Source organism: Lagopus leucura, unplaced genomic scaffold (assembly GCF_019238085.1).
Source record: "Lagopus leucura isolate 7727_CA_CO unplaced genomic scaffold, USGS_WTPT01 Super-Scaffold_100004, whole genome shotgun sequence".
NCBI lineage: Eukaryota > Metazoa > Chordata > Aves > Galliformes > Phasianidae > Lagopus > Lagopus leucura.
In genome coordinates, this window is record NW_024962264.1 from 67,656,055 (window position 1) to 67,679,475 (window position 23,421).

The 23,421-nt window shown below is 52.4% G+C and overlaps 4 protein-coding genes across 7 annotated transcripts in view; 2 read left to right on the top strand and 2 right to left on the bottom strand.

The window, feature by feature from the left end:
- The window catches only part of PTPRA (protein tyrosine phosphatase receptor type A), a 95,757-nt gene extending 84,510 nt beyond the window's left edge, over positions 1–11,247 (top strand). For all 3 annotated transcript variants that reach the window (XM_042870903.1, XM_042870902.1, XM_042870904.1), the window contains 15 exons: positions 369–459; positions 781–857; positions 1,883–1,919; positions 3,214–3,311; positions 3,456–3,575; positions 4,581–4,747; positions 5,478–5,613; positions 5,918–6,067; positions 6,192–6,285; positions 6,809–6,885; positions 8,730–8,864; positions 9,018–9,143; positions 9,382–9,533; positions 9,699–9,834; positions 10,669–11,247. In XM_042870903.1, coding sequence (XP_042726837.1) covers positions 369–459; positions 781–857; positions 1,883–1,919; positions 3,214–3,311; positions 3,456–3,575; positions 4,581–4,747; positions 5,478–5,613; positions 5,918–6,067; positions 6,192–6,285; positions 6,809–6,885; positions 8,730–8,864; positions 9,018–9,143; positions 9,382–9,533; positions 9,699–9,834; positions 10,669–10,743 — 1,671 coding nt within the window. In that variant the 3' untranslated portion in view covers positions 10,744–11,247. The remainder of the gene's footprint in view (positions 1–368; positions 460–780; positions 858–1,882; positions 1,920–3,213; positions 3,312–3,455; positions 3,576–4,580; positions 4,748–5,477; positions 5,614–5,917; positions 6,068–6,191; positions 6,286–6,808; positions 6,886–8,729; positions 8,865–9,017; positions 9,144–9,381; positions 9,534–9,698; positions 9,835–10,668) is intronic.
- Positions 11,248–13,065: 1,818 nt separating this feature from the next.
- On the top strand, positions 13,066–22,108 carry MRPS26 (mitochondrial ribosomal protein S26). Of its 2 annotated transcripts, XR_006178916.1 has the most exons (6): positions 13,066–13,134; positions 13,838–14,300; positions 15,183–15,320; positions 15,911–16,034; positions 16,407–16,672; positions 20,880–22,108. XR_006178916.1 is itself a non-coding variant. In XM_042871546.1 (5 exons), exons 1-5 carry the CDS (start codon positions 13,095–13,097, stop codon positions 16,536–16,538), a joined length of 897 nt encoding a protein of 298 aa, XP_042727480.1. In that variant the 5' UTR covers positions 13,066–13,094; the 3' UTR covers positions 16,539–17,315. The 2 variants fall into 2 exon arrangements, 1 of the variants encoding a protein (XP_042727480.1); XM_042871546.1 differs by lacking the exon at positions 20,880–22,108 and having other exon boundaries at positions 16,407–17,315.
- OXT (oxytocin/neurophysin I prepropeptide) lies at positions 18,016–19,240 on the bottom strand. The gene is made up of 2 exons (XM_042871121.1): positions 19,121–19,240; positions 18,016–18,384 (listed from the first exon to the last, which is right to left on the bottom strand). The coding sequence occupies exons 1-2, from the start codon at positions 19,238–19,240 to the stop codon at positions 18,016–18,018; spliced, it is 489 nt and encodes a 162-aa protein (XP_042727055.1).
- Positions 21,431–22,901, bottom strand: LOC122180107 (vasotocin-neurophysin VT). The gene is made up of 3 exons (XM_042871547.1): positions 22,716–22,901; positions 22,184–22,385; positions 21,431–21,602 (listed from the first exon to the last, which is right to left on the bottom strand). The coding sequence occupies exons 1-3, from the start codon at positions 22,833–22,835 to the stop codon at positions 21,439–21,441; spliced, it is 486 nt and encodes a 161-aa protein (XP_042727481.1). The 5' UTR covers positions 22,836–22,901; the 3' UTR covers positions 21,431–21,438.
- Between the last annotated feature and the right edge of the window lie 520 nt (positions 22,902–23,421).

The window sequence follows — 23,421 nt, forward strand, 5'->3', positions numbered from 1 at the left end:
AGTGCTGGGCAGTGGAGTTTTGGAGCAGGGAGGGTTTGGTTGGGTTACACAGTTAGCATCGCTGGTAATGGAGGAAATGTCAGCAGGAGCCTCCCTGTGAGCTTCCAGAACCCTGTGTTGGTGGGTTTGGTGTTGGAGGCTTTGCTGCCACCTCGTGTTTATTTGTCCAGAGGCTTGGGATATTGCATCTGAGATGGGATTTGCTGTCTGGTACAGCTTGGGCTGTTCAAATGATCACCCTCAGTTGGGTCGGGGCACAGAGCAGCACAGGAGTGATGCTGAGGGAGGTGGGTCGAGGGGATTCATCCTTGTGCAGGACTCCTTGTGCCTGAAAATATCACATAAAACCCCATTTTCTGCTATTACAGGCTCTCCCAGCGTGTCCCATTCAGGCCACATGTGAAGCTGCTTCCAAGGAGGAGAACAAGGAGAAGAACCGCTACGTGAACATTTTGCCCTGTAGGTATCAGTGGGGCTGGGGGGCTGAGGGAGGGCTCACCCAGAGGGGCTGCTGCATCTGCATTAGCCTTAGATGCACACTAGGGACTCCCTGGAGCTGTGAGCAGCCAGGAGGATGTGGAAAATGAAGCTGATGGGAAATGCAGATGATCTCTGTGTAAGGAAGGTCCATCATCTTCCTGGCTTTGAGCATGGAAGGATTTCAGGGCATAAAGTCACTTACGTATTCTGGGAACCCCCTTAAGCCTGGGCTCCACTCCAAAAACTCAGCTCAGCTCTGCAGGGCTCTGGTTTTAATGCAGAATTGTCATCTTTCTCCAGATGATCATTCCAGGGTTCACCTGACTCCTGTTGAAGGGGTTCCTGACTCTGACTACATCAACGCCTCCTTCATTAATGTAAGTGCCTGTCCTGCCTTGAGTGACTCCCATCCCTAAAAACGAGGCCTGGCTGTGTGTGTGGCCTTTATGGAGTGCAGCTTTAGTCTGGAAGAAGCCGAAAGAACACGGTCCAGCAACTGGAGTACAAGACAGAGGGCTGGGACTAATAAATTCTGGCCATAGTCCTGCTGTGCTCAGTCCCATCTCTTCACACCTCTCTTTTTTTGCCACTTCTAAAGCCATGAAAAGCTCCTCAGAGTGTTGCAAAGGCAAGCTGGCTGTTTGGGAAGGGGTTTGGAACCATTCTGGGGTGAACGGAGGATTTCTGATTAATGGCTGATGAATCCTGAGGCTGATTAATCACTGGTACTTCCCAGCTTGCAGGGCTGGACATGTGAAGGGCATGGAAAAAAAAAAAAGAAGAAGCAACACAGCTACAATATCCTTCAAAGCAACTTTGCCCTACTCTGCTCCTAGGAGGCAGCAGGATTTGTGCGTTTGCCAATGGCTTTTGTTAGTGAACTCATTGATTTCTGAGAGGGAGAGAATGCAGTCCAACTTTTCCCTTTTGTCCATGTTAGCTTTTATAGCATTCATCTGAATACAAAATGCATTTTATTAATTTAGTGTCCTGTTTCTTGGGAGATGTGTTCTGTCCACAAGGCACAGAGGGGAGCTGCTAACATAGCCCACATCAGTGTTACAGTGGGAAGGGTAATATGAAGAAGTTGACTTTGAGGGAGATGGAGGCACATGAAGAAAAGCAAGACCCCAAAGGGTTTTTTTTTTCACCTTCTTCAGCACTAACTATACAGCCATTAGGAAATAATCTGTATAACTCACTGTGGGTTCAACAGCCTGAACTCTTGAAGATTAATGCTGATTTTCAGATGATGCCAGCAGAAAGGTACTGAGCTACCACCTCAACCATGCTTTGGGCCAGCAGCTGACAAATTACATGAGTGCAGGCAGTGCAACACTTCATGACCCTTAGAAAAAGACTGGCCTTTCATTTGTCTTCTTTTTTCTCCTTTTCTCCATAGGGGTACCAAGAGAAAAACAAGTTCATTGCTGCACAAGGTAAATGCTCAGTTATTTTAGGAGCTCTGCCCTATTGGATTTGGGTCCTTCTGCTCTATGAAACTGCAGATAACCCAAATAACCCCAGTACAGTGCCTCGTGAGAGTCTCTGGTCAACATGAAAGGAGATCTGGCCAGGCCACAGGTTGTTGCAGGAATGTTTTGTTCCTGCTGGGTGTACTGGGGAAGAACAAGAAGCCTATGGAGTCCCCATTGCTGGATGGTTTCTTCCATCCTACCAGCCCCAGATCCTCATCCTCCCCTTGAGCCACAACTGCAGGTGGCTGTGATCTCTCAAAACGTAGCTAGCTAGATACTTAATTAAATTTCCTTAATAAAGCTGAGAAATCATTTATGTCAGAGCGAGCACCACACCGATCCAGTTTCATTATGCTCCTTCTAAACCCTTAGCTTTTAAGAATGTGGGCTTATGTCCTTGGGGAGAGACTGAGCTGTAATAATCTTCACACGGGTGGCAGGACTGTTAGCTGCAAGCGTCAGAGCCTTCCTGAGCTCAGCTGCCCCCAGGCAGAGCATCACCATCGTGTGTGCAGCTTTCCCTGCTGAAACTGAGATGCCCAGGCATGGGACCTTCACACTAGCAAAAATCATAGGAAGTTTTCTCTAATCCCAGCCTTTGTTTGTGAGTTGGATTTGCTGCACCTGTCCGTCACCAGCCACTGTCACAGAGGTCCCAGCTTGCGTGCCTCGGTGCAGCCACCCTGTTCTCTTGGCTCTGGCTGGAGAAGGAAGGCTGCATCTCATCAGCAGTACCAGGCTGGGGTGAAGCTTTGGCTCCATTTTCCTCCTGGCTCACCCTCAGCCTGGGGCTTGGCAGGGGATGTTGGGGTGAGTCAGCTCCCTGTCTGGCAAGGCAGTGAGAGCTATTCCTGTGCCATATTGAAATAGGATCCTGTGGTTAAAGCACAAGGCTCGGGGGCAGGACTTGTGCATGCTATTTGTGACAGCCACAATTTCCCAGTGTGACCTTGGGCAAGTCGTTTCCATGCTCTGTTTGTCTGGTTTCCCCTTGTTGGGCTAAAAATGGAATTCCTGATAATAAAAAAGTATCCAGTCCCTTAGAAAACAAACAAAAAAAAAAAAACAAGAAAAAAACCCACCTGCTCTTGTGCAATATGATTGTTCTCTGGGTTCCCAGACACCCATGGAGCATCCTGTGCTGACATCTATCGGCTAAAAGAGTGCTACACTCCACGCTCTGCCATGGATTTTAGTCCCACTGCCTGTGGAGTCGATGCCCCTTTCCTAACCACGATGCATCCGTTTCCCTTAGGACCAAAGGAAGAAACAGTGAATGACTTTTGGAGAATGATTTGGGAGCAAAACACAGCAACGATTGTCATGGTGACCAACCTGAAGGAGCGGAAAGAGGTAGGCACCGTGTCGTCCAACGGGCATCGTCTCAGTGAGCACAGAGGTTGTGCTGAGCCACGCAATGTCTCAGCTCTCACCACGCTCTGTTCCCAGGCTTGCTGGGTGCTGAAGCTTACCCGTCTGCCTTCTCTGTCCCTGCAGTGTAAGTGTGCTCAGTACTGGCCAGATCAGGGCTGCTGGACATACGGGAACATCCGCGTTTCGGTGGAAGACGTGACGGTGCTGGTGGACTACACCGTGCGCAAGTTCTGCATTCAGCAGGTGCTGCTGCCCTGCCCTGTCCCTCCCTGCCCCTGGCTGCTCTGCCACTCCTCAGGGTTTCACCTCAGTGACAGCAACATCCCTCTTCATAACTGTAAGAACTGTACTCGCCTCCAACAGAGAGCTGTAAGAACGTACTCACCTCCAACACACAGGACCCCATTCTCCGCGTCTGTCAGCGGCGTTGCATTGGAAGAAAAGGAAGCTGGTTGATTCCAGTGAAAATGCAGTCCTGTAATCCTCCAGGGCTTGTTGTTACCACAGCAGGAGGGCTGGAACTGGATGATCCTTAGGGTCCCTTCCAACCCAAGCCATGCTGTGATTCTGACCCACAGCCGCTTAGTGCCTGCAAATAAGTCAGTTTCATCTCGTGAGCTGAGACAAAATCCAGCGCTTTATGCGTTGGGTTTTGATTATTTTCCCATCTGTCGCTACACTGTCACATCCTCCAAGCTCAGGATTAGTCACTCTGTTTGTTTTCCTGATGTTCTCGGAGGCAGGCAACAAAGCACTGATGCAAGGGAGACCGAGTGCCTTGATGAAAGGCTGCCTAGAGTTAGATCAGGCTCTCCTGGACCCCGCTTTGTGCCTGGTTCCTTCCATGCTTTTAATGCAAGGATACTGCATCATCATCTTTATTACTGAAAGGAGCCATGCCTTCTTTTTGAGCTGGGCCCATTGGCATTGAAGTGTCACAGATTCTGCCAGGCTGGAGCCGTCCAGGTGGCATCTCTCACCTGGGTGATGTTCTGCTCTGCTATTTCGCAGCTTCAAGGCCACCCTTAGGATGCAGGATATGACAGAGAGCAGAAAAAATGTCATGCCTTTAGAGCCTCATATGGCCCTGCAGCCTGGATCCATGTCCTTTAAGCTTCCAGGTGGCAGTGCTTCCTAAACCTTCCAATTGAGCCTTGGGACTGTAGCTCCCTCTCTGCCTTAGCTTTTGGGAAAAGAGAGGAAATGTGAAGCGTTTGTGATTGATCTGAGCACGCATTTCCCCTGCAGGTAGGTGACGTCACGAACAAGAAGCCTCAGCGCCTGGTGACGCAGTTCCACTTCACCAGCTGGCCCGACTTCGGGGTGCCCTTCACCCCCATTGGGATGCTGAAGTTCTTGAAGAAGGTGAAGACGTGTAACCCCCAGTATGCAGGAGCAATAGTAGTGCACTGCAGGTGAGCCTCGGCCACGGCTGTGGCTGCCTCTCCTGGCTTGCCTGGAAAGCATCTCTGGATGGGAGAAGGCAGCAAGCCCTGCTGCAGTGCTTGGTGATGGTGTGCAGAAGGGACTGCATTGTTGGAGTCTGATGCTCAAAGCAACTCTCCAATGGAGTCAGGCTGAGGGAGCTGGGCTTGTTCAGCCTGAGGAAGAGAAAGCTTCGGGGAGACCTCATAGTGTCTTTTCAGTATTTAAAGGTAGCTTATAAAAAAAGATGGAGAGTGACTTTTTATGTGGTCTGACAGTGATGGGACAGCAGGGAATGGTTTTAAAATACAAGAGGGGAGATTTAGGTTAGATGTGAGAGGGAAATTCTTTACTGAGAGGCGCTGGTACTGCTGCCCTGAGAGCTGCTGGTGCCCCATCTCTGGAGGTGCTCAAGGCCAGGTTGGATGGGGCCCTGGGCAGCCTGAGCTGATGTGAGGCAACCAGTCCACAGCAAGGGCTGGAACTGGGAGTGCTTTAAGATCCCTGGATGCTGGATGTGGCTCTGGGCATCTCGGTCTAGTAATTGGCAACCCTGCACATAGCAGGGCGTTGAAACTAGATGACCATTGTGGTCCTTTTCAACCCAGGCCATTCTATGAGCCTATGATCCCTTCCAACACAAGCTATTCCGTGGTTCTGTGACCAGAGTGAGCTTGCTGTGGAGCTGTGCCCTGATCGTTTGCCCTTCTGCCATTGCAGCGCTGGGGTGGGACGCACGGGCACTTTTATCGTCATCGACGCCATGCTGGACATGATGCACGCCGAGAGGAAGGTGGACGTTTATGGCTTCGTGAGCCGGATCCGGGCTCAGCGCTGCCAGATGGTACAGACAGATGTAAGTGTGCTGCTGCAGGCTCCCTGTGGTTTTCCTTTGTGTTTTCCCAGCCTGCAGCGAAGCCACCTGCAGCAGCCCTGTGGGCAAGTTGAGTGGCATCCTTAATTTTGGAAGGAACACTGTGTCCAGTGAGCTGTTGGTCCTGCACTTTGTTATCTGCAGTTTGTCCTTGAGCTTTGTGTCAAATCCCTGCAGGTCATGTGGCAGATAAGGTCTCAGACCTCTTACAAGGGGAAGTGCTTGGGCAGTGGGTTTGCAGCCAGATCCCATCCCTGAGTGCAGCTTCTCCCTGCGACCCTTTCAGATGCAGTATGTGTTCATATACCAAGCACTGCTGGAGCACTATCTCTACGGTGATACAGAACTGGAGGTGACCTCGTTAGAAATCCACCTCCAGAAGATCTACAACAAAGTGCCAGGGACCAGCAGCAACGGGCTGGAAGAGGAGTTCAAGGTGAGCCTGGTTTCCTGTGCTGGCAGGTTTGTTCAGCACACGCTGGGCAGCAAGGACTGCCATGCATTTGCTTCTCCTTTAGTGTCTCTGCAAGCTGTCACTGCTTTCCTTCCTTCCTCTGCAGAAGCTCACTTCCATCAAAATTCAGAACGACAAGATGAGAACGGGCAACTTGCCAGCCAACATGAAAAAGAACAGGGTGCTTCAGATAATTCCATGTAAGTTGTGTTTGTCCGGTTGAAAGAAGAATGGAGACAGAGGCATCTGTGGGAGTGGGGACACGGAATGGTTGAGGTTGAAACGGACCTCCGGAGGCCTCCTGGTCCATTCCTTGGTAGGGAAACCATGTAGGGATGGGGCAGAGTCAGGGTGAGGTGGGTTTTCATGGACAGATTTAACACTGCTCCAGAGCTTTCTTGCTTTGTTCTGCCCTGCCCCTGCCATGACTTTGTTCTCAGAAGGTTGGTCCTCCCCAAGGCTTTCTGCCTTTGGAAGAGGGGAATATCTGCTGAGCAGGTCCCGTTCCTTGAGTCCTCAGTGCCTCCCTTCTGCCCTGGGCTCCCCAAACCAGGGCATGGCAGAAGGCAGAGCTGAGTCTCCTCGTTGCATAAATGGGTGCTGTGGACACAGGGCCCCCCTTCCCTCATCTCAGCACTTGGTCTTGGTGACTTCCCAGCTGAAGGCCATGCATAATGTTTTTAAAGTGTTTCCCAAAATGCAGTTGTTTTGCTTCTGTTTTAGATGAGTTCAACAGAGTAATCATTCCAGTGAAGAGAGGTGAAGAAAACACAGACTACGTTAATGCTTCTTTTATTGATGTGAGTCTTCTTTGATCTTCTTTCCATCTTCTCTCCCTGGAAACTATTTACCTCACACTTCTTCATATTGAAGGCTTTGTCCTGAAACACCTCTGTAGGTAGAGGAGATGTGGAGCCTAAGCTGGGCCTCTAAATCCTGGTCCCACTTCCACAGCTGTGGGGTTTGATGATGGATTTGAGAAGCGGATGCACAAAGCCAGGGAAATAATTACTTTATGGCACTGTTCATTTGGTCAGAAAACATCCTCTAGATTAGTTCTGGAGCAACAGCACGGATCCCAAAACCCCTGAGAAAACCAGGTCAATCCTATTACACCTGTCTTGGTGACTGGAGGAAATGAGGCAGAGAGGTTAAGTGCTTTTTCACTCCGAGGAGGAGATAGGTGATTGCACATCCTTTGCTCGTGAGTAATCCTGTTGACTTCAGGGCTCCATCTCATATGAGCATTTATCTTTGTGCAGTGATGCCAGCACTGGTTAAGTAACAAAGAAACCTGCTCTTTTCCAGCCCAATTCCTACTTTCATTTCCTAATGGCAGTGTTTTTCCCCCCGAAGTGTGATGACTGCTATGTGTTGAACCAGTAAAACCAGTATATTCCCAGATACAGCCTTCTAAATGGTCTGCTCCCCCAGATCTCACTTGCTGGCTCCCCACATTGTGCTCTGGCTGTGCTCTGGCTGTGTCAGCTTCTGACAAAACGCAGATGTGAGCAGCCTTCTCATTCTGCATCTAGATCAGAAGGCTTAAATGTCATGTAAGCAATTTTGTTGAGGATTCAATTTCCTGCCTCTGCTGAACTTTGCTTAAATGACAAACGCCAAATGACGAAGCATCTGCATTCACAGTCTGCTGCGAGGTCGCAAGGGAATAGTGGAGGTTTTCATTCTTTGTAACAGAAGCAGTTCTTGTTGTGGAGCAGAGTCACCCTGACTTAGTACAGAGCCTGGTTTTGCTCACTTCTTCCAAAAAGCCTAAGTCTTGGTGCTTAGGCATGATGGCTGGCTCTGCTACAAAATTCAGACTATGCCAGTGTCCTAGGAGTACTGGAAACAAAACCTTCCTTTGCCAAATGTGATCCTACTGCAGCTGCATTCCCCCAAAAGCAAAGGTCTCACCGTGGCAGCATCTCAGCTGCCAGGTGTTGGGGCAGGGGAAGCCAGGTGGTGGCTCTGCTCAGGCTGGGGTTGTTCACACAGTGGTGCTCTGGTGTTCAGCTCAACTTGGCAACTCGTCCAAGAGCACATTGATGCATTTGCAGACCTGAGCTGCTGCCTGCATCCTCCAGTCTGCGTGAGGCAGACCTAATCCACTGGATTTGCCTCTTTTTGGTTGAGTTGGAAGGGAGAGCTCGCACACAGACCTTGAGGCAAGCATGCAGAGCGGCTGGCACAGGAAGCAGTGACCAGCAGCTTGGACACAGCAGCCTTAGCCTGGCATGTAGAAGCAAGGCATGGAGAGAGAAGGATTGCTAAGCTGGCTCGCCCTTTTTTCTTGGCACTTCTAAGCAGGATTAAGAGTGCCTGCACTGCATTATTTGCTGAGTTTGATGTATCAGAGAGCTCCACAAAGGTGGTGCTCCAGCTCTGTGTCTTGCAAAGAGTTGGTGCTGTTTCATAATTACGACACCCATGCTAAAGCTCAGCCCCCAGTAGGTACCACGAACACAAACAACTTGTTCTGGGGGTGTTTTCCCCCCAGACCAAGTTGTTCCTTTATTTCCATGCATCTACATGCACTGTCATTGAACCTGCTGGGCTTTTTGTGGTCGTTGTGCCTGCAGCTCTCCTCTGCACCCACCTCCTCGTGCTGCCAATTCTCTCACTGCCATGTTTGAAATCACAGGGCTATCGCCAGAAGGACTCCTATATCGCCAGCCAAGGGCCACTGCAGCACACGATAGAGGACTTCTGGAGGATGATCTGGGAGTGGAAATCCTGCTCCATAGTGATGTTAACAGAGCTGGAGGAGAGAGGTCAGGTAAGCATTTGCTGTAGCGGCAGCAAAGGAAATCAGAGCATATCCATAAACCCTCCAGTGCTGTGCACTGTGCTGTTCCCAGTGCTGTGCACCTTCAAGGCAGCGAGAAAAATGTGTATTTTCACCCTGCCTCTTCTTGCAATTCTTTCTCAGGAGAAATGTGCCCAGTACTGGCCTTCTGATGGCTCTGTGTCCTATGGAGACATCAACGTGGAGCTGAAAAAAGAGGAGGAATGCGAGAGCTACACAGTGCGGGACCTGCTGGTGACAAACACCAGGGTAAGGATCTGCCACTGCCCTTTGGGGAACTCTGGTTGTCTTTTTGTTGCCTTATTCCTGTGCCTGCTATCCCGCTTTCCTCGTGCTCCCCATTCCCATGTCATGCTCTGCCATACACCAAGCAAATGACTCTTCCCAAGCACACACACCTCCTATGGGTTTCCATGAGGCATTCAGCAAGTTGGTTCGATGGTATGAATTGGGCCGTGCTGAGTTTCTGGCTGTGCTCCTCTGCCAGGAAAACAAGAGCCGACAGATCCGACAGTTCCACTTCCATGGCTGGCCAGAGGTTGGGATCCCCAGCGATGGGAAGGGAATGATCAACATCATCGCAGCTGTGCAGAAGCAGCAGCAGCAGTCAGGCAACCACCCCATCACTGTGCACTGCAGGTGAGTCTGGGGAGCTGCTTCAGGCTGCAGAGACTTGGGGTTTGCTTCACCTCAGTGCTGCGGTCTGACTGTGCATCTTGTGCATGGAGATAACAAAACCAACCTGACAAACCTGGGCTGCTTGGGAACGATGGATGGTTTCACCTTCTGGTTTCTCTTTGCCAGTGCCGGAGCAGGAAGAACAGGAACCTTCTGTGCACTGAGCACTGTCCTGGAAAGGGTGAAAGCAGAAGGGATTCTCGATGTCTTTCAGACAGTGAAGAGTTTAAGACTACAGAGGCCGCATATGGTGCAGACACTGGTAAGCCCTGGACCTCAGCAGGAATGAGTTGGGGACTCAAACCTGTTAAACTGTCGAGATAAACTTCCCCAGCTGAAGGTTTGCTCCCTCTGTGAAAGAGTAAGGGATAGAGGTGGGGCGGGAGGGATCTCCCCGTCCTCCTGTGGTGTGTTCAGAAGAGAGGAGCTGGCCTGGCTGGTTGCATCAGCCTCTTTCTGACATGAGCTGTAGGAGCCTCCCTGCAGACATCCTCATCTGCAGTCCCTGGCATTCTGGGCTCCAGGAGCCTGGAAACCATATTTAGGTTGGATGTGAGGGGGAAGTTCTTGACAGAGAGAGTGGTGAGGTGCTGGAACAGCCGCCCAGAGAGGCTGTGATGCCCCGTCCATCCCTGGAGGTGTTCAAGGCCAGGTTGGATGGGGCCCTGGGCAGCCTGGGCTGCTATGAAATGTGGAGGTTGGTGGCCCTGCATGTGGCAGGGGGGCTGGAGATTCACAATCCTTGAGATCCCTTCCAACCTGGGCCATTCTGTGATTCTGTAGGAGCAACCTGTAGGGATGGCCAGCCCCATTTTGAGGGGGAAGGCAAAACCAAGGTGGCATCACCACAAGCCCTCCATTGGGAGCTGCTCGTGGGTGGGAATCCATGGCCAGCACTCAGTGCCCAGAAGTGCTGTCCCATCACCCATCCCAATTCTCCACGGGCTTCACCCTTTTCCCAGCACTGTGAGAGAGATGAAGTGCTTTGGTGTGCAGTAATAACTCAGCTCAGTCCCCACTGCAGGCCAGGAAGCACCAAGTGATTTCTGAAACATGGTTTTCCTCAGGGTAACGCTGTGCCCTCTCTGCTCTGCAGGAACAGTACGAATTCTGCTACAAAGTGGTGCAGGAATACATCGACGCCTTCTCAGACTACGCCAACTTCAAGTGAAAAATTACAACAAACAACCTGAAACAAATGACAGAAGAGTTGCCTTCTTTAATATTTTGTAATATTCTGTTTGTTAATATACCCCTCCCCCAAAATATGTGTATATATCTTAACTGTTTTAGAGGTTGGTACCATAAGCTTCATATTAGCTGGAGATTTTATATGTAGCAAAGTGTTAGTGCAGATACTGTCAGCTCCTTTTTTTTCCAATGTTTTATTGGGGAATTAAATAGCGTGATGTTTGGATTAATATTGTCACACCATCTCTCTTCTGGAGAGTTGATACAGGCTGTTATTTTGTTTGTAAATCTTTTTTTTTTTCTTTTCTCTTGAGGGAGTAAAGCCTTTTTTAAGAAAAAACAAAAAACAAAAGGAAAGAATAATTCTGGATCTCATCTGAACCAATAACCCACAAGCAAGCACAAGCTTTTGCAAACCTGCAGGGAAATGGTTTCACATTTTTCTGCCAGTCAGCTCTTTAAAATAAGGAGAAAAGAAACCAAACCAACTTATTCTGTGTGTGTGTATGTATCTAAATATCCTGATTTTTGTTTAAAAAAAAAAAGAGAGAGAGAAAAAGCATTCTCTCTCAGGGTCAGGCCATCACATTGGGGTTGGAAAGCTGAACCTGGCAGTGTCTGTTGGGATTTCAAGCAAAACGAAGAGGGGGAAAAGGAGTTTTGCTCCTTGAAGGAGCTCTGTCCCTTTGCTGGTGGGATGTGGGGGTGCCTGTGCCTGTCCCTTTCTCTCCTGTTGGTGCCATTTGGAAATAACTGGGATACAAAATGAATTCGGGTTGTCAGAGCAGAAGGTGTAAAATAACTGAGTTTGGAAGTTCCCAGAAGAAAAAACATGTAAAAACTAATGTTTGTGGCAAGCCAAGGTGCAAGAAGAGCCCCAAGGGCAAAGAAAAGACCTGAGGGCAGAGGGGTGCAGGTGACCATAGTTTAACAGTTTTTGTGGCATCGAGAGCCATTGGATTAATTGCACAGATGTGATTTTAATGAGGTTTTTTTTCCCCCTCCTCGGTGCTCAGAGCAGTGTTTTGGGGCCTGGGGAGCATCCCTGCCCTTTGGCCATGTGCAGAGCTGCTGGAGCATCGCTTTGCAAACAGCAGACAGCTGTAGGTAATCCGGGCTAAATCCACTTCCCACACTCTGCTCCTCTGCTACAAACCCAGAGCTGTGGCCAGGCGGAGATGCAGCATCCAGCCCCATGTTTGGAAAAACTGGAGGAGAAAAGGGAAAACAAGGGTTGCCAGCAGTATCTTCTGTACCATCTGCTGCGGGAGGGGGCACTGAGGCACAGAGATTTGCATTCCCCCCCACCCCCCTCCCTTCATGAGCATCCTCAAGCTCTGGGGTGGGCTCCCACTCAGCAAGCACTGGCTGCCATCTCCCCAGGGAGTGGGGTCGACGTCAGCGCTGCCAAGCCCAGCCCTACAAAGAGTGGTGGCGAGCCCAGCCCTACAAATAGCGGTGCCGAGCTCCTGGGCAGGACACAGCACCGGCCACCGCCATCCCAACAGGTGAGTGCGATGCGGGGAGCAGGGTGGTGGGACCCCAATCAGCCTTAGCAGCCCCCAGGTACTCGGCTTTGCTCGTGGGTGTCCGTGCTTGCTGCACCCAAGCCAGCACCCACGGGTGCCTGTCCTATCCAGCATCTGCATCCCCAAACCCAGCTCAGGTGGCACCTTGGGGTACCCCTCCTTGCTGCACCCAGTTTAGCCCCAAAGAGCACCCATGGGTGATCATTCCCTCCAACATCTCCATCCTGAAACAGGACTCTGGGGTGCTTGTCTTTGCTGCATCCAGCCCAGCCTTATGCAGCACCCATGGGTGCTCTTTCCCTCCAGCACTTCCAATCCCCAAAACAAGCCTAAGAGGCACCTTGGGGTGCAGCTTCTTGCAGACCCGAGCTCACACCAAGCAGCACCAATGGGTGTTCTTCTCCCTGTCACCTTCATCCCCAGATGGGACTGTAGGGTGATCAGTGTTACTGCAACCCAATCCAGCATCCATGGGTGCTCATCCCCTGCAGCACCTCCGTTTTCTGATAAAAATGTGGAGTATCCATCTCTGCAGACCCAAACCAGCCCCAAGCAGCACCCACAGATGCCCATCCCTGGGCACCTCCAACCCCAGTCCCAAAAACCACTCAGGAGGTTCTCATCCATGCTGACCCAGCACTGGTCTGGGCACTGGTTGGCTACCAGCCCCATTCCCCTATTATCTCTCCATTACTTCCCATTACCCCGCAGCCCTGTTTGGTGCCATGGCTCCTGGTAGCTGCCTGCTGCTGGCCCTGCTGCTGCTGGCAGGCACTGTGCAGGGCCAGCACTGGTCCCACGGATGGTACCCAGGGGGCAAGAGGGACCTCAGCGCCTCACAGGTAGGGACCCTGCGTCCTTTCCCACATCATCCCCTAACCCTAACCCTGTCCTCACGTATTGCCCCCTCAGTGCTATCACCACCTCCCTCCAATAGCCCCCCCCTTTGGGTTATTCCCCCCCCTATTGCTACGACCACCCCCAAATTTACAGCTCTCCAGATTACCCCTCCCGATTGCCCCCTCACACCCAGGTTATTTCTGCCAGGGTTACAAATCCCCCCATTTATTCCCCTCCAACCCTATGGGATTATCCCCCAAACCCAGAATAATTCCAGCCTGCATCTTTCCCCTCCCTGCCCACCCATGGCATTACCCACACCCAGGTTCCCCCTTCCTCAGGGTTATTCCCCTTCTGGGATTATACCACCACCCTCCTTCCATGGGATTATTCCCATTCATATCAATCCCCGTTGAGACTCTTCCCATTCCACACACACGCTGGGATCACCCATCCCCAGAATTACCCCCACATACACAGATTACGCCCTTTCACACAGGGTTATACCCCCACATGGGATTATTCCCACACATAAATGGGATGAAACCTCTTCATAACTTCACACCCTTCCACACAGGATTTACCTGACACAGGGGACTACTATCTCACAGATTACCCCTCCATAGGATCATCAACCACTCACACATGGGGGTTTTTTACCTCACGCTCTGGGTTATTACCCTCGGGACAACCCCCCACCCGCAGGTCCCCGCCGCACTCCGGCCCTGCCCGACCCCGCCGTGCCGCCCGCTCCAGCCGATGCCCTCAACCCTCCGGGCCGCAGTGTGGCGCCCTCTGGAGGCCGCCCTGCGCCAACCGCATTGAGCAGCCCCACGCCGCACTACATTTCCCATCGTGCCTCGCTCCGCGCTCTCCTCTCATTGGTCCGCTACTCCCGCCTTATTCGCGTCACATCCGGCCTGCTGCTGGCCGCCATGTTGGCGGCGCTGAGGTATTGCGGTCCGCGCTCCTTCCCCGCTGCTGTTACCGGGCCTGTCCCTGCTTGGAGCCCGTGGTTGGTGCCGTGTCGGGGCCGCAAATCGCGGCACGATCCCCCCGCCAAATCTAAAGCGTCGCGGCTGAAAGTGCCTCCTCCCGTCGACCCCGCCGAGCTCTATGTGGTCACCGAACGATACCGGCAGCACCGCCTGGTGCTCAGCGCCCTCCGGTACCGGCGGGGCTGAGAGAGGGAGGGGTGGGCGGGTGTGGGGCTGTTGTGGGGCAGAGGAGTTTTGGGGAGAGTGTGGGACGACTGTGAGGGTCTCTGTGAGGCGGCTGTGGGACTGTTTTGGGGCAGAAGTCGGGCTGATGGTGGGGCTGGGGCTGCTGTCAAGGCATGTGGTGGATATGAGCACTGCTTTGGGGCAGGGTATAATTTGGGGAGTGGTCCAGAGTGGCCGTGGGGCACGGATGTAGCTATGGGGCTGTTGTGGGGTGGAATGTGGGGTTGTGGTGTGGTATGAGGCTGCTGTGGGGCAGGGGGAGGGTTCTGGTCTGGCTGTGGGACTGCTGTGGGGCAGGATCAGGTTGATGGGACCGTTTTGGGGCAGGGTATGTCACTGTGGTGGGGTAGGGAAGGGTTTTGTGGATGCAGGGTGCATGTGGTGCAGGGAATGGGTATAAGGCTGCTGTAGGATGAGATCAGGATGGTTTGGATGGAGGAGGATTTGAAGGGTGGGTAATAGGGTATCTTAAGGGCAGAGGAGGATTGTGGAGATTCTGGAGTGACTTTGGGGCAGGATCAGGGTATGGGGGTATAGAGTGGGATTGGGACTGTGGAACTATTTTAGGCCAGGATATGGAGTTAGAGTGCATCTGTCATTCACAATGTGATTGGGTATGGGGCTGTTTTGGGGCAGGGGATGTCTGGGGGAGTCCAGAGTGGCAGTGGGGCAGAGGAGAGCTGGGGGGAGTCTGAAAGTGATGTGGGGACTGGCTGAAGGCTTACATTGGGCTGGCAGAGGGGTGGATGTTGAGCATCGCTGGGAATGTGGGCTGAATGTGGGGGGGCTGAATGTGGGGCTGTGCTCAGTGCCCTGCTCCTTGGCAGCTCCATCTTCAGGTCCGAGGTGGTGCAGAGGAAGCATGAGGCACAAAAGGATGCTGAGGACTCAGCAGCACTGTCAGAGGAGCACCGTTTGCTGATGGCCTGGAACGATGCTGAGAATGCACGACAGCGGGCACGCAGGTGAGGGCAGGCAGCCTCAGTGCTAACTGCTGCTTCAAGTTGTGTTTCAAAACCAAATAAAACATCCAGATAACCAGGCCATGTTTTTGTAAAAATAAACCTGAGTGGTTCATCCCTACTTGCCGCTGGTGTGCTGTGACTGTCATAGGAAAAAAAACACTAAGATCATGAAGTCTAACTGTCAACCCATCCCCACAGTGCCCATGGGCCATGTCCCTCAGTGCCATGTCTCTGTGGTTCTTGAGCACCTCCAGAAATGGTGATTTCACAACTTCCCTGGGCAGCTGTGCCAATGCATTGCCACTCTTTCTGAGAGGAAGTTCTTCCTGATTTTTAACCTGAGATATTTCTCTGTTTTCACTCCTATTCTGCTCCCATGGAGCCATCCCCTGGTCAAGCATTGGAAGTGCACTCAGAAAGTCAAAGCAGTCAGCAGATGAATTCAGGCAGAGGTTAAAGGGATGAAGCCTGTTGGTCTGCTCCTCCATTTCTGCTGCACTCAGACCTGCAGGCATGGTGCCCCAGGGATTGATGTGTCTCACTCAGGTCATAAGTACCTAACATAAGTTTTCTTCTTTCCCAAATGGCAGAGAAGAAAGAATTAGGAAAGAAGAGGAAGAACAGAAGATGCAGAAGCTGCAGGCTGCGGAGAACAAAGCCAAAGTGATGGAGGCCTTTCTGAAGGAGAAAGAGAAAGAAGTCCTGCAACTGCAGGTGAGAGAAGCTGGGGGATGCTGGGCAGATGGCTGCCACTATCTGTGTGAGTGACGCTCTGGTGGCCTGTGTTCTGTGGAAGGGAAATGTTGGTTCCTTCCTGGAGCTTGAGGAAAGGACGGAGGTGAAGTGAGAGCTCAGACAGCAGGGATAGGAATAATCACAAGTGAGGGAGTTACAGTGCTGTCTTTCAGACTGACTGCTGGGATGTGAGGTTGGCACGTCTGCAGGAGCCCCACAGCCAGCAGCGGTGTGTGCACAGGTGCTGGCAACCTGCTGCGGTGCCGATGTGCCCAAAGGCAGATCCTGGTGACCCTTGGGGCTTTCTCTGGTGGCGTGTGCTAACAGCCAACACTCCCCTCTTTCCTACAGGAGGAAGCAAAAACCTTCATCACTCCTGAGAACCTGGAGGCTCGGATTGAGGAGTGCCTGGACAACCCTCGCAACTACAACTTCGCCATTGACAAAGAGGGACGCATCGTCAAGCGCACTGCACTGTCCTAGCAGCTCTGTCTCATGGCTGAAGGGGATGTGCTGGCCTGGCCTCCACCTGGAGGCCGGGGTTCTTCCTTTTAATGCACAAATCAGCCACAGAATTGATGGACAAACAGCCTGCTTCCTGTGCTGCTGTTGCAGAGGTAGGGGGAGAGGAGGGAAATGGTGTTATTTTGAGGTGCTGAGCAGCACTCTGCCTCAGTCCTGCAGTGGGGCAGGCAGGAGGAGGAGGAGCTGCTGGTGTTCTGCTCCCGTTGCTCTAAGTGGTGCTCTGCAGTTCCACCTCCCTCTGGTTGGATCCCCACTGCCCTTGGCTTGGAGGTGAGGTGGAGCAAGGCAGACTCCAAGGCAAATCCTCAGTGGTTTTGCACTGGAGAGATCTCATCCTTTTGTCTCCTCTGCTCAGCTGAAGCACCTCAATCTCTGGTCACTCTCCCTTTATCTTTGGCCTTCTGATTTGTTTTTCTGCACTCAATTGGTCTTAAATACATGCAAAAAAAAGGCACACCTGTCACAGGTGAGGTTGGGCCTTGCACAGTAACACATTGCAGGGAGATTGTATCTGACTGGTTTTGCACCCTTACCTCTGTGGAACCCTGTGACTACATCTGCTTCTGGCACAAGCCCATCATGGCCTCTTGTGCCAGTGGCCCCAGCACTGTTTGCATTTCTGCCCCTCTGGATGCCTTTGATGGAAAACAAGGTCTGGATTGTTTTGTAGAAAACACAGACGCTGTGTTTTTTGTTGGTAGGTGAAATAAATCATTGTTTCTGTGTTTTCTGCTATGGTGGAATGACCTGTTGTTCCTGTTCATCCTTTAAACCCTCCCTTGCCTTTCGGTACTCGAAGGGAGTTTATAAACAGGAGGCAAACTGATTTTTCTTTTTTTAATTACATGGTGTAATAGTGATAGGATAAGGGGGAATGGTTTTAAACTAAAAGAGGGGAAATGTGAGGTAGATAGGAGGAAATTCTTTGCTCAGAGAGTGGTGAGAGAGTGGTGATAATGCTGCCTAGAGAGCTGTGGGTGCCCCGTCAGTGGAGATGCTCAGAGCTGGGTTGGATGGGGCCCTGGGCAGCCTGAGCTGGTGAGTGCAGCCTGCCCACCCAGTGCAACTAGATGGATTTAAGGTCTCCTCCAACCTGAGCCATTCTAGGATGACTTTTAGCACAACAAAATTAAGAAAATCACAGAGGACTTCTGAACAGCACCGTCTCAGTAGGATCCTAGAGCTGAACCAGGCAAGGATGGAGAAAAACACACAAACGCTTTTTTTTTTTTTAATTCTCTCCAAGTTTTATTTCTAATTAAGAGCATCACTTCAATCTGAGTCATGGTGCTGGGTGCTGCGCTGGTGCAGCCCATGGGACAGCAGATCCTGCTGGTTTTTCCTCCTATGCAAACAGCATTTCTTGGTTGCAAGATGAGTCAAGCACGCAGCCCTCTGCTCAGGAAGAGAAGAGGAAATGAGCACCAAGCAGCCCTCAGAGCTGCATCCCTGTGCTGTTTTGAATAACATCAAACAACTTGGCCTTGGTGCCCCGCAGTAGCGACAGGTCCATCCTCAGTAACATCCTCCCCCTCCCTGTTCTGTACCACAGCCCTGGGGTGGATGTGAGGCCCCCCCTGGTCTCCCCACGTTGCTCACCACTGCTGCAGCAGATTCCTGGTGCTGCACAGCTCGCCCCATCCTCGCCGCAGGCTTTCCTCCCAGACTCACAGGGTGTTGGCAGGAAGTTCTCCTCCTGGCACCGCAGGGTTTCAGAGGTGCCCAGGTAGCAGCCCAGCTCCTCCCCACAGCAGATGTTGGGGCCAAAGCAGTGGCCTTTGTTCCTGGGGCCGCAGGGCAGGCACTGCTCAGGGCATTGAGGAACAGTGTTAGGGATTGAGCCTGATCTCCCTGCCCTCTGCCAGTGTGCTTGTCCTCATCTTGCTCTCAGCTCAGTCCTCATCCCAGTGGTTTGCTCTGGAAGGCTCTGGGTTTGTTTTCATGTAGGAGTGATGAAAAGACGTTGATCTTTTCTCCCAGGTAACAGTGGTAGGATAAGAGGGAATGGCCTCACACTGCACCAGTGGAGGTTCGGGTTGGATATGAGGAAAAAATTCTTTAGAAGAAAAGGCATTGACACAGGTGGCACAGAGAGGGCTGAAATCCCCAAACCTGGAGGTGTTCCAGAGCTGGAGATGTGGCACTGAGGGATGTGCTGAGGTTGGACTTGGTGCTCTTAGAGATCTTTTCCAACCTGAATGATTCCATGGCGATCGTGGCTTTAGTCAAATCATGCACCAAATTCACCCTCCAGAAGTTAACATTCTACATAAAAATGGTGCCACTGCCCCATTGGAATTGTTTTTTTTCCCAGCATTGAGAAAAAGCAATGGGTTTTCATCAGCATATTGCGTCTGGCTGCCTTTGCAGCTCCCTTTTGCCTCCCCATCCCCAAACTGCTTTACTTTAAGATTCCCCCCGCTCTGAAACCCCGTTCCTATAACATCCATGCACCTCACCTTGCTGTTTGGCAAGCTCAGAGCTGCCCGATGAAGGGGTGGCCGGTGCTCTCACAGCCCACCCAGCCCACAGGGACCTACCTTCCTGATGTCCATGTCTGGCACGGCACGCTTGCCCCCGATGGGGCAGTTCTGGATGTAACAAGCTGAGGAGAGAGCCAGGAGCCCCAGCAGGCAGACGGTGAGCGCCCTGTAGGACATGGCTGCAGGATCAGGATGCTTCTGGGTCCCGTCCTGGCCAGCAGCAGTATTTATAGGCCCCCCCTGCTAATTATACACGCCAGCACCATCGTCATTGATTTCCTGTTAAAAACACAAGGCGTTGCTTTCCACACCAAAGGGCTCGGCTAATAACTGGAGGTTGAGGACGTGAGGTCAGTGCTGTGGTGCTGATTTGCTTAGTGCTCGCTTTGACCGCTGTAAGGGGATGCACAGGGGCTGCAGGTGCTTTTTTTGGGGGGTGAAACCTTGGATGGCCACGCTGTGGTTTTGTGGCTCCTTGTCCTGCTTGGCCAAACCCTATGGGTTGGCTAGGGTTGGAGTTTGGTGATGTGTCCTCCTGGTAGCAGGATGAATGGGGTGAGCTGAAGTGAAACTCTGTGCCGGCTGGGATTTGAATCTCTTCTGGTGGGAGGAAAAAAAGCAAAGCTGGAGAGCTTTGGGTTGTGATATGTGGTGCCTGGTCATTCATGCCCGTCTCTACCTGGTGTTAGGGGTGCTCAGCAGCATGCATGTCCCATCTGGGAGCGTGGTGACATCACTGAGCATTCCCTAGACCATCCCACCTTCTCAAAAATACCCAATTTACCCATTGGCAAATGCTTGAAAACCCAAATCTCCTGTAACTTCTGCCCTGGAGCCACACACATGGCGTGAGTACAGCCAGCCTCCAAGGCCTGAACCTCCCTGCCTTTGTTACTGCAATTAAGGGCTTCCTGACTTGAATAAATCCACTCACTCTGGACAACGGCTTACGTCTATGGAGACCGTGACCCCAGTCCTTCCCAGTGCCTGCTTAATTGAGGAATGCAGAGCCCAGTGCCACAGAGCTGTCACCTCTGCCATCCCCTTTGCCCTGTGTCTGGTCTGCCACTTAGTGGGGTCGTGTGGAGCGGGCTGAGGCTGCAGCTGGAGCGCGGGGCTCCATACTAATGGGGTGGGATGGGGGCTGGTCACCGTGTCGGGGTGACGTGGGCCAATGGGAGCACCACTACCCCAAGGTGCCACCTCCCTGTGGGGACATTATAAAGGCCAGTTGTCTCCACAAAGCAGCCAGATGCCAGCCCAGGGGGACAGGCAGATGATGGGAACAAGGGACGTGGCTCCTTTTGGGGACGCAGCCCCCAAAACACCACACGGAGCCTGGAGCAGGGAACCCAAAAGGGTAAGAAGTTTAGGCAGCATCTGCCCAAATAGCCCCGGGTTTGGGGGTGTTGTGGGAATGATGTGGGAGCAGTTTGGTGAGTGTTGGTAGTATTGCTGCCATGGGGAGATCATATGTGTGATCGGGTTCAACTGGGAACCCAAAGCTTGTGGCTTTGGGATGTTTGGGTTTTTGGGTTTGAAGTATTTTGGGAAGATAGTTGCTGGGGTTGGTTCAGCTGGGAACCCGAAGCTTGTGGCTTTGAGGGGTTGGGGTTTTGGTGTTTGGGGTATTTTGGGAGGATAATACGTGTGATGGTGTTCAACTGGGATCCCGAAGCTTGCAGCGTTGAGGGGTTTGGGGCATTTTGGGAGGATAACATACGTGGTTGGGTACAACTGGGAGCCCAAAGCTTGCAAGTTTGGTTTTCAGGGTTGGGGAATTTGGGATGGTTTTTCTTCTTTTTATCCCATTTAGGATGTTGGACCTGGCCAAAACCACAAGTCTCACAGAGGGGTGAGATGTGATCTGTACGAGGTGTAAACCCCAGAACCTCTGCCAGGACCTGAACACCAAATCTTCACTTCCCAAAGGCAACAAAGCCCCAGAGTGCAAGGAGGTGACGGCGTCCGAAGGCAGATCCCCATCACAAATCTGAGGACAGGGTGTGAAAGGGAGGTTGGAATCCATGCATGCTGGTGGGATCCTGGGGTGAGGATGGATGGCCTCAAATCGTGGCTCTGGATGGGATTTTTCCCTTTTAGCACCAGGGGGCACCAGCTCAGCAAAATCCTGTCGAATGGGGGCTGAGCCTCCAACGTGGAAAACAGTGGAAATGGGAAAATGGCTTCAGGGAGTCAGAGGAAGGCATGGCACCCACCTGCATGGCCCCATCCTGCCCATCCCCAAGCTCCCAATGAACCCTGGAGCTCAGCACTCCCCCCTTATCCCCAACACCTCAGACAAAGCCAGCACAGTGCAAGAGGACTTTATTAGATCTGCTATTTACAACGGGTCCTTCTGATATCCCAGCTGCTCAGAGGCCGGGCTGCTTGCCTTGCTGCTGCCTGTTGGCCAGGTGCATCAGCCTCAGCAGTAGGTCCCCAGCTGTGCCATCCAGCACCGTCAGGTTCTTCTCCTCTGCCTCTTCTGGCTGTTCACTGCCTTCCTCCAGGCACACGGCGTCCATGGCACATGTGTCTGCAGTGGGGAAAGCATCACAGTTAGGAGCAGTTGGTTTCAGGTCGTAGAATCATAGAATGGGTTGGGTTGAGTCGGGTTGGGTTTGGATGAGTTGAGTTGGGTTGAATTGGGTTGGGTTGAGTTGGATTGAGTTGTGTTGGGTGGAGGGATCTTAAAGATCGTCTGTTTCCCATCAGAGAAGCCCAAACTCCAGCTTTATTGCTCCCATGAATGAGGAAGCAGGGATTTTTTATGGTTTGTGTGTCCAGCAGAGCATGTGTGTCCATGTCTCATGGTGGAGACGTGGGAAGGAGCTCTGAGCTCCATCTCTGTTCCAAGCTGGCGACATCGTCTGCTCTGTGCCCAAGTTTGGAGGATGCTGGTTCAGAAGGTAAATGCTAATTTGGGGGATGCTGATTTTTGAGAACGCTGTTTTGGAGGATGCTGCTGCTTTGGGGAGGGACGCCGATCCTTTTGCAAAGCACCGGAGCACTCACCAACCCTTTGCAACCCCCCAATCCAAACCTCAGCTCCACCCACTCCCCATCTCCCACCACCGAGCATTATCACCCCCAAAACTCCCTCCCAGCCCCCCTTACCAGCACTGCAGCAGACACCGTTGGCAGCGCAGCGCCCTCCGGAGCCGCAGGGCTGCCCACCAGCCTGGCAGGGTGAAGGCACATAGTCCTCCTCGGCGCAGCGCCGTGTCTCTGCCGTGCCCAGGTAGCAGCCCAGCTCTGCACCGCAGCAGATCCCGGGTCCGAAGCAGCGACCCCTGTTCCCTGGTCCACAGGGGAGGCACTGCAGGGACAGAGCATGTTTGAGTGCCCATCTTTGAGCTCACAGACCCCCTATAAGAGACGCCTGGCCTGTCCCCACCTTTGCCATCCGACGCAGTGGCTTGGTCCCGATGCCACCCTTAGAGTCCTCCTTTGTCCCCCCCACAAATGCTCCTGTACCCCCAGCTCAGCCATCGCTTCGGGACCAAGCTCTTGGCCCTGTCTCCCAACCCAAAGATTGATTGGCACCAACCAGCAGATGCCAACAACCCCCAGCAAGTTCCAACACCCAGCAGTTGTTGGGCACCTTCCACACCCCACACAGCCCCCATTTACCCCCATGCCTCCATACCTGCCGCAGGGCTGTATCACCCAAAGCCCTCTTGCCACCCCGGGGGCAGTTCTGGATGTAGCAGGCGGAGGATAAAGCCAGGAGACAGAGGAAGGAGAGGGGCAGCGAAGGCTCTGCCATGCTGTGTGTGCCCAGAGCGATGCCACGCGTGTGGGGAAAGCTGCCCTGCTGTTCGTTGGCTGCTGTGTGTCTGGCACTGTGCTGTGCTGGTGCCTATTTATGCTGCTGTCTCCCCTTCCCAGGGGGAGGAGAAGGAGAAGGAGGGCGGGCTGTTGTCTTTTTTTTTTCTCCCCCCTCCCCTTGTTTTCTTTCCCAAATTGCATCCAAGCGAATCTGTAATCGAGGTGATTCAGTGCTGAAGCGCACGCGGCGGCGCTCAGGGACAGCGAATCCCCTGAGCAGGAGGAAAACTGGGGGCATGGACCCCTGGTGTGGACAAAGGGAGGGTTGTGGGAGTTTGGGAAGGGCTGAGAGTTTGGAGGGAGCTGGATTGGCAAGAGAGGGTTTTGGGGGTGTGGGTTTGGAGGGTATCGGTTTAGGGGGGATGGTGGTTTGGGAAAGGATGGTGGTTTGGAGGATAGTGGTTTAGGGAAGGATGCTGGTTTGGAGGGTGCTGATTTAGGAAGGTACCAGTTTGGAGGATGAGGATTGGGGGTGAGATGTGGTTTTGGATGATACGGGTTTAGAGAGGGATGCTGGTTTGGGG